Source organism: Oncorhynchus clarkii, chromosome 7 (genome assembly GCF_045791955.1).
Source record: "Oncorhynchus clarkii lewisi isolate Uvic-CL-2024 chromosome 7, UVic_Ocla_1.0, whole genome shotgun sequence".
In the NCBI taxonomy this organism is placed as follows: Eukaryota; Metazoa; Chordata; class Actinopteri; order Salmoniformes; family Salmonidae; genus Oncorhynchus; species Oncorhynchus clarkii.
Genome location: NC_092153.1, coordinates 43,371,980 through 43,386,607, shown reverse-complemented (window position 1 = coordinate 43,386,607; position 14,628 = coordinate 43,371,980). Strand labels below are relative to the sequence as shown.

At 42.7% G+C, this 14,628-nt stretch overlaps 1 protein-coding gene across 1 annotated transcript in view; it reads right to left on the bottom strand.

Annotated features, from left to right (window-relative positions):
• LOC139413346 (protein SHQ1 homolog) overlaps positions 1 to 13,982 on the bottom strand; it is a 41,272-nt gene extending 27,290 nt beyond the window's left edge. Inside the window, exons 1-7 of the mRNA XM_071160593.1 lie at positions 13,884 to 13,982; positions 10,718 to 10,906; positions 10,448 to 10,512; positions 8,653 to 8,775; positions 7,480 to 7,643; positions 7,137 to 7,249; positions 6,908 to 7,005 (exon numbers count right to left, since the gene is read on the bottom strand). Coding sequence (XP_071016694.1) covers positions 6,908 to 7,005; positions 7,137 to 7,249; positions 7,480 to 7,643; positions 8,653 to 8,775; positions 10,448 to 10,512; positions 10,718 to 10,860 — 706 coding nt within the window. The 5' untranslated portion in view covers positions 10,861 to 10,906; positions 13,884 to 13,982. The remainder of the gene's footprint in view (positions 1 to 6,907; positions 7,006 to 7,136; positions 7,250 to 7,479; positions 7,644 to 8,652; positions 8,776 to 10,447; positions 10,513 to 10,717; positions 10,907 to 13,883) is intronic.
• Positions 13,983 to 14,628: the final 646 nt, after the last annotated feature.

Below are 14,628 nucleotides of genomic sequence, written 5' to 3'. Positions count from 1 at the left end.
GATCCTCTTGGCTCTGCTGGGAACTGGATTCCTGCTCCATTACATCAGGGCTTAGATCCCTGCAGACGGTACCCCGATTCCCTTGCCAGTGCAGCTGCAGCAGCCCAGCCTGGCCAAGCGGAGCACACACGCACACCTCCCCCTTACCGCACCTCCCCGGGAGATCAGCCAGGACGCTGGGGAGAAACTCAGCGCCCCACTGGCCTACATCCAGCAGTCTGCCGAGTGTAGGAAACACACAGACTATTGAGAAGGGGGGGGGTTTGTTACATAGCGGGATATTATTTTTAAAGATATCGTATTGTTTTGAAAATGTCGCAATAATCTTTTTGTGCTAGTTGGCTATACTTGCACAAAAACTCCAGTATTTTTCCATTATAGCTTGTTCTTCCATTATAGCTGGTTCTCCATCTTTGTAAATAGGGAGCCAATTTGTTCTCCAGAAACGGATCAAAACGTGTTCTCATGGCTCCCCTTTGTCCCTCTGCAGCAGACATACACTATATATGAAAAAGTATGTGGACACCCCTTCAAATTAGTGGATTCACCTATTTCAACATGTATAAAATTGAGCACACAGCCATGCAATCTCCATAAACAAACATTGGCAGTAGAATGCCCTTACGTGGCACCCTCATAGCATGCCACCTTTCCAACAAGTCAGTTCGTGCTAAAGCGCATAAAAATCATCTGTCCTCAGTTAAAACTACCATGGTTGAGCAGTTGCACACAAACCTCAGATCACCATGCGCGATGCCAAGCGCCGGCTGGAGTGGTAGAAAGCTCGCCGCCATTGGAGTCTGGAGCAGTGATGAATCACGCTTCACCATCTGGCAAGCCGACGGATGAATCTGGGTTTGGCGGATGCCAGGAGAACGCTACCTGCTCTAAGGCATACAGTAGTGCCAACTGTAAAGTTTGGTGGTGGAGGAATAATGGTCTGGGGCTGTTTTTCATGGTTCGGGGTTGGACCATTAATTCCAGTGAAGGGAAATATTAATGCTACAGCATACAATGACATCCTAGACGAGTCTGTGCTTCCAACTTGGCGGCAACAGTTTGGGGAAGGCCCTGTCCTTTTTCAACATGACAATGACCCCGTGCAAAGAGAGGTCCATACAGAAATGTTTGTCGAGGTCGGTGTGGAAGAACTTGACTGGCCTGCACAGAGCCTTGACCTCAATCCCGTCGAACATCTTTGGGAACACCTTTGGGATGAATTGGAACGTCGACTGACAGCCAGGCCTAATCACTCAAAATCAGTGCCCGACCTCACTAATGCTTGTGGCTGAATGGAAGCAGGTCCCTGCAGCAATATTCCAAAAATCTTGTAGGTCCAGTGCATCACTGGGGTCAAGCTTCCTGCCATCCTGGACCTCTATACCAGATGGTGTCAGAGGAAGGCCCTAAACATTGTCAAAGATTCCAGCCACCATCGTCTCACGGCAAGCAGTTCCGGAGCACCAGGTCGGGTCTAGGTCCAAAAGGTTTCTTAACAGCTTCTACCTCCATGGCATAAGACTCCTGAACAGCTAATCAAATGACTACCCAGACTATTTGCATTGGGGATCAGGGAAAAGTGATAGGGCTGCTGGCAAACAGGTTCCTTTGTTTATTTATTAGAACAGCAGTCCAGCACTCATCAAGATGTTCCAAAAAGTGTATACAAGCGCTGTCATTCAGTGACATCTAGCGAGAGCATCAGTTGCTGTAACTCCTGTTTTTGTCCACACGTAATGGATCTAAAAATACATTTTAAAACAGGATGAACATGGGATTACTGCCAATAACAAGCTAACTGGGCCTGCATAATGCAGCCGCAGCGCTCCATTCATCCAAGAGACATCTGGATGAGATTAGAAGATCTAATGGGACAATCTGAAAGGCACTCACTGATCTCAGCTTTGATCCTAGCCAATCGAGAGTGTGTGTGTGTGTGTGTGTGTGTGGGGGGGGTCAGATGAATGGAGATTCATTTGTCACTTAGTTCCTCCAGTCTTCTGAGCAGTCTGCCCCCATTGTATGGCCCTACCCCAGGTACAGATGGCACCAGTGACATGGAGCAAATATACCTCTGCTCAACGTGCACAAGGCTGGAAATGACCTACAACTCTACTTCACTCAGAGGCTTCTGACGTATGACCTTGGTAGTACAGAACAAGGTCGTCAACACTCAATACTAAAGCGCAACTGTTTAAGATTGACATTTTCTGACGTTAAAGAACCTGCGAGTCAATGCAATGAATGTAGTGATGATTCACAGACTGCCGCTGGCAGGTCAAACCAGCCATAAGAAGAGCCGCAGGCAGAGACAGGACTGTCATGTTGGATTAACACCGCCCACTCAGTTCATGTGGACCCAGTGGACAGCTTGTGGCCTGTCAGTGCTCTGGCCTCGACCCGGGGAACACAGAGGGGGCACAAAGGTCCAGGGTGAGGTTTCTACTTAATTACCACTAGTGTCTACACCCATCTGTCAGCTGACATATACTGTATATATATCTCTGTCTTACGGGAGGCAAGGGAGGGAGAAAAAAACAGAAAGAGGCCAAAATAGGGAAGCTTAAGAATTTTGCTCGCACACATTATATACAGTACTAGTCAAACGTTTGGACACACCTGCTCATTCAAAAGGTTCTTAATATGGACTGTTTTCTACATTGTACAAAACTATTAAATAACACGTATGGAATCATGTAGTAACCAAAAGTATTAAATAAAAATGTTATATTTTAGATTCTTCAAAGTAGCCACCGCTTGCCTTGATGACAGCTTTGCACACTCGTAACATTCTCTCAACCAGCTTCATGAGGAGTGCTTTTCCAACAGTTACCACATATGCTGAGCACTTGGCTGCTTTTCCTTTACTCTGCGTTCCAACTCATTCCAAACCATCTCAATTTGGATTGAGGTCGTGTGATTGTGGAGGCCAGGTCATCTGATGCAGCACTCCATCCCTCTCCTTCTTGGTCAAATAGCCCTTACACAGCCAGGAGGTGTGTTTTGGGTCATTGTCCTGATGAAAAACAAATGATAGTTCCCCCCCTAAGTGCAAACCAGATGGGATGGTGTATCGCTGCAGAATTCTGTGGTAGCCATGCTGGTTAAGTGTGCCTTGAATAAATCACTGACAGTGTCACCAGCAAAGCACCCCCACACCATCACACCTCCTCCTCCAGGCTTCACAGTTGGAACCACACACGCAGAGATCATCCGTTCACCTACTCTGCATCTCCCAAAGACACTGCGGTTGAAACCAAAAATGTCAAATTTGGACCCATCAGACCAAAGGACAGATTGCCCCCGGTCTAATGTCCATTGCTCGTGTTTCTTGGCCCAAGCAAGTCTCTTCTTCTAATTGGTGTCCTTTAGTAGTGGTTTCTTTGCAGCAATCCGACCATAAAGGCCTGATTCACACAGTCTCCTCTGAACAGTTGATGTTGAGATGTGTCTGTTACTTGAACTCTGTGAAGCATTTATATGGGCTGCAATATCTGAGGCTGTTAACTCCAATTAACATATCCTCTGCAGTAGAGGTAACTCTGAGTCTTCCTTTCCTGTGGCGGTCCTCATGAGAGCCTGTTTCATCATATCGCTTGTTGGTTTTTGCAACTGCACCTGAAGAAACGATCAAAGTTCTTGAAATGTTCCAGATTGACTAACCTTCATGTCTAAAAGTAATGGACTGTCGTTTCTCTTTGCTTATTTGAGCTGTTCTTGCCATAGTTCTGGGACACTGTAAAGTCCATGGAGAACAAGAGCACCTCCTCCCAGCTGCCCACTGCACTGAGGCTAGGTAACACGGTCACCACCAATAAATCCATGATTATCGAAAACTTCAACAAGCATTTCTCAACGGCTGGCCATGCCTTCCTCCTGGCTACTCCAACCTCGGCCAACAGCTCCCCCCCCCCCCCCCCCCCGCAGCTACTCACCCAAGCCTCTCCAGGTTCTCCTTTACCCAAATCGGAGGGCATGCTGTCCGGTCCTCTGGCAGTCTCTATGGGGGTGCCACAGGGTTCAATTCTCGGGCCGACTCTTTTCTCTGTATATATCAATGATGTTGCTCTTGCTGCGGGCGATTCCCTGATCCACCTCTACGCAGACGACACCATTCTGTATACTTCCGGCCCGAGCTTCAATGCCATACAACACTCCTTCCGTGGCCTCCAACTGCTCTTAAACGCTAGTAAAACCAAATGCATGGTTTTCAACCGTTCGCTCCCTGCACCCGCACACCCGACTAGCATCACCACCCTGGATGGTTCCGACCTAGAATATGTGGACATCTATAAGTACGTAGGTGTCTGGCTAGACTGTAAACTCTCCTTCCAGACTCATATCAAACATCTCCAATCTAAAATAAAATCTAGAGTCGGCTTTCTATTCCGCAACAAAGCCTCCTTCACTCACGCCGCCAAACTTACCCTAGTAAAACTGACTATCCTACCGATCCTCGACTTCGGCGATGTCATCTACAAAATAGCTTCCAATACTCTACTCAGCAAACTGGATGCAGTTTATCACAGTGCCATCCATTTTGTTACTAAAGCACCTTATACCACCCACCACTGCGACCTGTATGCTCTAGTCGGCTGACCCTCGCTACATATTCGTTGCCAGACCCACTGGCTCCAGGTCATCTACAAGTCCATGCTAGGTAAAGCTCCGCCTTATCTCAGTTCACTGGTCACGATGGCAACACCCACCCGTAGCACGCGCTCCAGCAGGTGTATCTCACTGATCATCCCTAAAGCCTCATGTGGCCGCCTTTCGTTCCAGTTCTCTGCTGCCTGTGACTGGAACGAATTGCAAAAATCGCTGAAGTTGGAGACTTATCTCCCTCACCAACTTCAAACATCTGCTATCTGAGCAGCTAACCGATCGCTGCAGCTGTACATAGTCTATCGGTAAATAGCCCACCCAATTTTACCTACCTCATCCCCATACAGTTTATATTTATTTACTTTTCTGCTCTTTTGCACACCAATATCTCTACCTGTACATGACCATCTGATCATTTATCACTCCAGTGTTAATCTGCAAAATTGTAATTATTCGCCTACCTCCTCATGCCTTTTGCACACAATGTATATACTCTCTTTTTTTTCTACTGTGTTATTGACTTGTCTTGGCCAGGTCACAGTTGCAAATGAGAACGTGTTCTCAACTTGCCTACCTGGTTAAATAAAGGTGAAATAAAAAATAAATTTAAAAAAATTATATGGAAATGGTCTTTTACCAAATAGGGCTATCTTCTGTATACCAGCCCTACCTTGTCACAACACAACTGATTGGCTCAAATGCATTAAGGAAAGAAATTCCACAAATTAACTTTTAACAAGGCACACCTGTTAATTGAAATGCATTCCAGGTGACTACCTCATGAAGCTGGTTGAGAGAATGCCAAGAGTGTGCAAAACGGTCATCAAGGCAAAAGGGTGGCTACTTCGAAGAATCTCAAATATAAAATATATTTCAATTTTTTTAACACTTTTTTGGTTACTGCATGATTCCATATGTGTTATTTCATAGTTGATGTCTTCACTATTATTCTACAATGTAGAAAATAGTAACAGTAAATTAAACCTACTCTTTCAACGGTTGTGTCCAAACTTTTGATGGTACATATATAAAATGTGTTAAAATCATAAGCATGCTATCAAGATTTTACTACTAACGGCTACATTTGCTGACCAATACTCTTCCGACGGGCAGGGGAAGGCTAACGTGCATCCAGCTGTCAGTTAAGTCATTAGTTTAAATTTGTCCCCTTTATCTGCGCCGGGGCTCCGGCCGAGTACTCAGAATACCGAATGAGAAAAGGGAGTTCACAGAGTTGCAGGAAAACTTCATGCTGGATTCCTCCTGCCTACGGCTAATGGGCCGTGTATGAGTGCCGCGTAGTATTGACTGATGGCTGTTCGGCAGTGTGCGATCTCTCCTGTGCTAGGGCAGAGATGGGGATCCTGGCACTGTCAACCCAGCATATCCTCCTGTGATAATGTTTCATCTAAATCCTTTCCTGAGCGTACAGTACGACATCCTGTACTAACATAAGCTGTGGCTACGAGCCATGTGTTCGTTGATGCGGTGGGAGCAGAGGAATTAGCAGGCTGTTAGGAGAGCTGGATGGCACAATTGAATTGTTCCATAAGCCCTTATCGCTCTCATCTGAGAGAGAAGAGAGGAAAACAAACCTGTAGAGCCAAGCCAGCCGTGGATCACACCTTTTAAATGACTCATTGATTTCTTATGTCATGGATTGATAAGAGATAAATAAAATAAATAGGATTTGAGGGAGAGTGAGGTAATGGCGATACAAGTCTGGATGGGGGGGGGGGGGGGGGGGGGGGGGGGTGGCTTGGAGAAAAGGGAAATTGGGTTCAATTCTGCATTTTAAGGAAAGCCCTAAGAAATTATGATCTAGACTGAATATGTTCTTTAATGACCATTACAAAACTAACACTGTAGGCTTAATGTCAAACTCAATCCAGTGAAATGTTAAACTAACTCCACGCCACAAACTCACAACTGACAGCACTCCACAAAACAATTCAACAATACTGGATATATATACACACACGTTAAAACAGTAATTATTTATACATTAACACAAATGGGGTTTTCTGGGGGGGGTCACTTCTTTGACGCCAAAGTTAAGTTCATTTTTTGTTGTCAGTATTTATACACCACCTGCTGGTGGAAATCTCTTACTGCTCTTTGTGTGATCTGAGCTTAAACTACAGGTTATCATTACTCTGTAATACAATGCTACTACATGAAATACAGCATCATTTAACAGACATAAGAGCAACTTAATATCCAATTTTAGTACATGATTTGAAGATTAACTATCCCTTCATGTGTGGTAGTGATGGGATAGATAGGGAGGACTCCAGCTCACCTGCCTCTCCCTGCCGGATGGAGTCTGGGCACAGATCAGACCACCAAGGGCGGAACTTCAGCAGACCCTGGATCTCCTCGTCCTCAAACAGGTCAGCACTACAGACACAAACAGCTGTGTCATAACAATGAAAGTGATAGAACACAATACAATAAATCTGTGACATCTGTGCATTTGTTAATACTGAACAATGATTTAATTAGTGGGTACTATCCTTTGGATAACTCACAGGTAATGGTCAGGGCAGAATATGGACGTCTCAGCGTCCAGTCGTTTCCTTCTCCTCTCTGACCCCGTGGTTCTATCTGGGTTTTGGATGTCGATGACATCACTCAGCTCCTCCTGATTGGACAATACTCCATTAGATCTTCACATGCTGTACTTGATGTTATGTTTTCCTGGTCAGGTCATATGGTCAGGAAGAACTCCTGGCCCTACTTACGGGAACGATACATTATAAAACCTAGCAATGCTTTCAAAGGATACCATTCCACTACAAATTTCTAGGAACCGTCTTCAAGAAGCACAGTGTGACTCTGTGCAGTACTGCCAAAGACAATGAATGACCTTACCTGCAGTCGAGTGAACACTCCGGACCTCTGACTCCCAAAGCCATACTTCTGCAGTTCCTTCAGCTGCTCCTCTGAGGAGTCCATGTACACCTCCTGCTCAACCTGCCAGTCAAACTCCTCTTCGTCATCCTCTTCCTCACCATCCAAAATACCACTGCACGCTTCTGTAATGTAAAGAAAGCAACAATGTCTTAATGAGAAACAAAACCATTCAGCCAAATCGTATTACAACATCATCGATGACAAAATCCAGTGGGTTTTTTTTCTGTTCTCAGTCCGTACTTCAGTGGTTTCGTTCACGAGACATATTTGAGCTTAACATGAACATCAATATGTCTTCCAGCAATATACTAGACTCTGGAGCAGTGGAAACGCCTTCTCTGGAGTGATGAATCAAGCTTCACCATCTGGCAGTCCGACGGACTAATCTGGATTTGGCAGATGCCAGGAGAACGCTACCTGCCCCAACGCATAGTGCCAACTAAAACGTTTGGTGGTGGAGGAATAATGTTCTTTTGCTGTTTTTCATGGTTTGGGCTTGGACCCTTGAAATATTAACGCTACAGCATACAATGACATTCTAGACAATTCTTTGCTTCCAACTTTGTGCCAACAGTTTGGGGAAGGCCCTTTCCTGTTTCAGCTTGACAATGCCCCCATGCACAAAGCGAGGTCCATACAGAATTGGTTTGTCGAAAACGGTGTGGAAGAACTTCACTGGCCTGCGTATAGCCCTGACGATTACATTTGGGATGAATTGGAACGCTGACTGCGAGCCAGGCCTAATCGCCCATCAACAGTGCCCAACCTCACTAATGCTCGTGGCTAAATGGAAGCAAGTCCCCGCAGCAATGTTCCAACATCCAGCATTCCCAGAAGATTGGAGGCTGTTATAGCAGCAAAAGGGGGACCAACTCCATATAATGATTTTGAAATGAGATGTAAGACAAGCAGGTGTCCACACACACACACACACACACACACATATATTTTCCTACTACCACCGACTTTGATGGCATCTACTTTAAGGGAAATGTACTCGCTACGTACGACTCTGATATGTGGTTGTCTCACCTAGGCATCTTAAGATGAATGCACTAATTGCAAGTCGCTTTGGATAAGAGCATCTGCTAAATGACTACAATGTAAATGTTATGGCACTTCAGTATATACCCATGTCTTCCACCAGAGGCTTGGCTGAGCGGGAGCCTTTGGGAGCCAGGAGACTAGTCAGCATCTGGAGCCCTTCAAAGTGTTCCCCTGCTGTCTCCTTGGGGACGTGCAGGGTAAAAAGACCTGGGACACACAGAGAGAACATCAGGGAGCAGGTGAAACAATTGGCAGCGCTGCAGCAGAGATCTGCGGTTTGAGAAACGCAACAACTGAATGTGTAGCTGTACAAAGAGTAGAGACGTAGACAATGTGGAAGCAAATCGGATAGCATTGTCTGCCTTTAAACAGTCCTGGAGCATTTTTCATCAAGTAGACATGGCTCGTCACATGTAGAACAATGAATGCTCACGATAAATGCATGACTGTCTCTGCAGACACGTATTCAGTCAAAAGCAGAGGTTTACTTCTCTCAAAACAGCAATTAAAAGAGAAAGACGACAAAACATATAAAATATATGACCATTCCACCTCTAGCCAAGGAGATAATTTCCTAGTCTTAATCCCTTTTAAAGACCTCATAAAACTTTCAACGCTTTGTTGGAGTATTTAACTTAAAAACGCTTTATGCTAGTTGGCTAATTGCCTTGGCTCTGTGCCCCTTAAGAGGAGGCTGGCTGCCTTGGCGAGTCCAAAGGCAGTAGGGCTGGCTGATATATCGCAAAAACTGATATATGGATTTTTACAATACCGTCAATAACGATATGTTGACACAGTGCTGGATAAACATACACATTTCTCCAAATGGTACTACTTGAATGTGTGTACAACAAATCAGAATGGAGAAAGCCCATAAAATGTATTTGTTGCCATTCAAGGGTGATGCACTACTAATAAAACAACATTTCTAACTTGTATTATTCAGAAGCATTAAATAGTGTCAAATACCACCGTACATGAGACAAATATGGTGATATGATATTTTGGCTATATTGCCCAGCCCAAAAAAAGATGCATCGTAATAATTTCTAATTGAGAGTATAAACCGGGACTCCCATTAGAGAAGCTAAATTAGCAGCAGTTAGTGGCTTATTTAGACACAGTATGTCAAACAGGGCGTCGCTGATCCGAGGGCCAATGATGTGTCAGCGTGCATAAAGCGAACGCTTCACCAACCCAACATAATCAAGAGGGATAATTGGAAATTAAATTCATTATAAGAATGATCTGAGTATTCCACTCCTAACTGAAAATAAATTGCTTTGAATCAAAGTAGCCGCATGAGAATGAGTTGGTAAATAGAATAAATACATGAATAAAAAGAGGCCAAGAGTCACTAGAAATGAGCAGAAATAAAAGTAGGGCTGCAGGAGGCACTCATTACATCACGGACGGGTCAAATGGCCCTCCATATCTAACAGCATAACCAGTAATTAAGTCTGTGTGGCCGTCTCTGTAGTGAGTGCTAAAGAGGCACCAGGGATCAATCCCACTGACTCTGCCATCAGCCCCATCACTCAGGGTCCTGCTACTCTCTGGCTAGCTGAAGTACTAACCACACACTGTGAAGTCTGGTGAGAGGATCCGCCTAACAACCAGTAATGCTGATTTGATTACTGGGAGGTCAAGAGGACACACGCACTGACAAAGATAGGGTCACATTGCGTTTCAATGAACGGGTCAATAAAGCACTATCAACAATGCATTAGGGGGTCTGTTTTCATCAGAATATGAAAGCCTGCATTATCTTTCAACCACACAAATCCATTCTAAAATGCAAAGAGTCAACGGCAAAACGACAAATTAATGATTCCTTTATCAATAAAAACATGAACAAACTTTAAATACCAAACATTACCTTTATCAATGTCGAAAGTGGCCTTTTCCCTCCCATCCTCCACTATCTTTCCAGGTAAGGTCAGTCTTGATAAGAGATACAAGTGTTAGAACTAAACAAGAAGGTAGCCTATCAGCCTGTTGACACAATTACAGCATATCATGGTGCAACTGTGTGCATTTAATTACTACATATGTATATATATTTAAAAAATATATATCTATATAAAATGAAATTTTAAAAAAAAAACATGAATGAAGTGACTTCAATAATGGCAGCACAAAAATGTACCTGAGGAAGTAAGGCTTGGCATAGAATTTGAAATCATCTCCATCGATGTAGAGATCAAACTCTGATGTTCTCGTGTAGGGCACACGGATGGTCAGGATTAGGAAAGTTGGGTCCTGGCTCAACTCAAACGCTGGAGTAATCATGACGAAAAGAACACCGCAGGTGAGGATCTACAGGGGTCTGTGAGAGCTGTGGAAGTAGTGGGGGAGTTTGATTAGCCCACAAGGTATTATACACATTTTATAATGCTTAGCAGTAGCACTGCTTGACATCAAACTGATCTTCTCCTGAGCCCACTTATTTATTCTTTACTCCTAGAATTGGGAAGTCACGGTGTTGATACTTCTGTACCAGCAGCCACTAACAGATCTGATCATCCAACTAATCAACTACCATGAACCTGATTAAATCAGGGATGCGTTCAGTATGACATAACGGTGTTCAACATTGAATCCAACGGAAACTGTACTGTACTGAACGACCAGTTGAAAAAAACTATTTTGGCGGCTCAGAGTGTGATTATTACTAGAGGTGGACCGATTCATCGGAATGGCCGATTAATTAGGGCCGATTTCAAGTTTTCATAACAATCGGTAATCAGCATTTTTGGACACCGATTGTGGCCAATTACATTGCACTCCACGAGGAGCATGCGTGGCAGACTGACTATCTGTTACGCAAGTGCAGCAAGAAGCCATGGTAAGTTGCTAGCTAGCATTAAACTTGTCTTATAAAAAACTATCAAACTACACGTGGTTGATGATATTACTAGTTTATCTAGCTTGTCCTGCGTTGCATATAATCAATGCAGTGCATATTAATTTCTCAATCATAAATTGATTTTGATGTATTATATTAAGTTAAAATAAAAGTGTTCATTCAGTATTGTTGTAATTGTCATTATTACAAATAAATAAATAAATAAAACACATCTGATTAATCGGTATCGGCTTTTTTTGGTCCTCCAATAATCGGTATTGACGTTGAAAAATCAGTCGGTCGACCTCTAATTATTACCGTATGGTGTGTTGCACGAGTTTGGTCACACCCATATTGATCAGGACCACACATCTCAACACCACAAAACGAGAGCAAATGTACCTCAGACTGTTGAAGAACAGTGTGCACCGTTGTGAGGAAAAGTGTCGTTCAGTGCAAACATTCACACAACGTAGCAAATGTTGAGGCGAACTGAACGCACACCAGGTGTGTGAAGTACCTGAGAACTATTGTCATGTAACTGACAGACATTTCCCTCAATTTCTCCCCACATGAACTCTGTTTCTACAAAGTTTGTTGCTAATATGTTTGCTGACCTAACTATGCTATCGCTAGTCCCATCCAAAATTGTGATTCACTACATGTAAAAGAAACACACCAGAGTCTTGTTATCATTATAATAGAAATAATAAAAAAATGGAATGCTGCATTCATAACATCTAGTACCAGAATACGACGGGGAAAAATCCACTGGTAATTACTAGTGTGAAGCTCATCTACAGTCACTAAGCTATCATCTCTGAGATACAAGTTCTCCCACATGCTAAACTCTGATGTCACATACTAAGGAAATTATCTCAATATTAACATTTTCTGCAGTTAAAAATGTTTTTTTTAACCTATTAATTTGGTTTATGAACCCTACTATTTGTTTACCAGCATGAAAGCTCTACTGTTAGATGGTTGACACAGCTAGTAACCGGAAGGTTGCAAGTTCAAACCCCCGAGCTGACATGGTACAAATCTGTCGTTTTTCCCCTGAACAGGCAGTTAACACACTGTTCCTAGGCCATCATTGAAAATAAGAATTTGTTCTTAACTGACCTGCCTAGTTAAATAAAGGTCAAATAAAATGTTTTAAAAAAAATTGCCAATCAGCATTCTCAACAAATTCAAAGCATGTGAATGTACACAACTCATTGCTCCCAGTTTACAAGAAAGATTATCAGTTTCCAACATGTTATGAACGCATCATAATGCCAATCTGTCTGCACTCACCACTGCTCCATAAAGTTCACAGCTTTCGCCACGGGTTGTGCGCCTAAAAGTATTAGATTTCTGCATTTAGGCAGTGTTTTCATTGTTTATTGGAAACGTTCATGTAAATTACGTTTTAAATACAAAATGTGCATTAGTGCTTATTAATAATTTACTTAGTGGTTTATGCCAGGTTAGGCCGGGCAGGTAGTTTTAGGATGCCCATGGTCCTCATTCTAGGTCCAGGAGAAAAAGCGTCTTGTCAAAGTAACAGAGTTTATAGCTCTGAGAGTTTATTCTATTGACAAATAATATCAAAACGTTTGTTTGTCATGTGCTCCGAATACAATGAAAATCTTACTTACAAGCCCTAACCAACAGTGCAATTTTAAGAAAAAAAATTAGGTATTAGGTAAACAATAGATAAGTAAAGAAATACACATTTTTAAAAGGTAAAATGACAGTGAAAATAACAGTAGCGAGGCTATATACAGGTAGTACCGGTACAGTGTCAATGTGCGGGTCACCGGTTAGTCGGCTAATTGAGGTCATATGTAGGTTTAGATATAGCACCTATGCATAGATTATAACCAGAGAGAAGCAGCAGCGTAAAAAGCACTCTGGTTACACAGGCAGACCAATTTGGACCTGATCTACTGACTTGTCTCAACTGCTTCTCCAGAACCTCCTAAATAAGCTGCAGGGTCCTCTTTAACAGTCAGTAAAACAAAAACCTGCGCCCCATGCCTGAGTCCACAAGACCACGTTTGAAAGGTGGCAAACTCCTCCACCTTGTGGTTGGTTTTGTAGCAAAGTGTACTGTGTTGTTTACCCTCCACGTGCCACTGACACACGGTCAGTAGCCTAACGCATTAAAAATATCACGTTGAACTGTTTCAGTAGCACCCACTTAAACGTTTCAAATACATTTCAAATGAATGGTCAAATACGACTTTGAATAGTATATAGGTAAGTCTGTTTAAGACCGAGTAGCTTAGCTAGTTATCTAGCTACGTTTATTCAATATACTGTTATAAATTAGCTAGCTAGCTAACGGTAGGCCGATTTAATGTCTGGCCAGTTAGCCTGTAGCTTTCTACAGTACTGACACGATAGCGATGTAGGCTCTTAACATGCATTAACAATTTACAGTCAGTGAACTCAAATATTTAAAAGAACACGAAATTACCTTATGAACTCGTCTCATTAGAAATCATCATGGCAAACTTGTGTGATGTGAACAGCACTTTAGCGTGGCATCATCATCAGCGGCTCGTCAGCAACACTAAAAATGGACTTCCGGGTCAAGGAATTTCGAAAACGTTCAAAATTAAAGTCCCCCACGTAATTGTAGAAACATTTCAATAACCTGTATTTATTCGTGATATATGAAAGGTAATTGTCTAAACATGAACAATTATTCATATTTGTTCATATTCCATTGACGACCACAATGTGAATCACATATTGGCTTATAGAGCAAAAAATATTCTGGATGCTTTAGTAAAAGTATTGTAGGGAATACTCAGTAGGGTCTGTAGAATGACATATTTTTACTTTGTTAGCACAGGGATTCGATCCAGCATTCTTTCAGAGACTGACCCAATGCTCTAACCACCAGGCTACCTGCCACCACAATGGCATGCAAGACTATGTTTTACATGAGTTATTGGTAAGGAAATCACTTGAAAGAAGTTAAGACTTGAATCTTGAATGATAGAGCAGACTGATGAAATTAAGTTATATGCTTAATAATGAAATATATTTAAATATAAATGTGTTATTTATTTCACATAGTAGTGGGGGCCATTATCAATAATTTGATATGATATCAATACCGTTTGATATCGATATGAGCAAGGCATATCATGATATTGGTTTATTCCTCCTGTTAACCTATACTATTCTGTAAAAAAGCCTGCATCACTATCCCT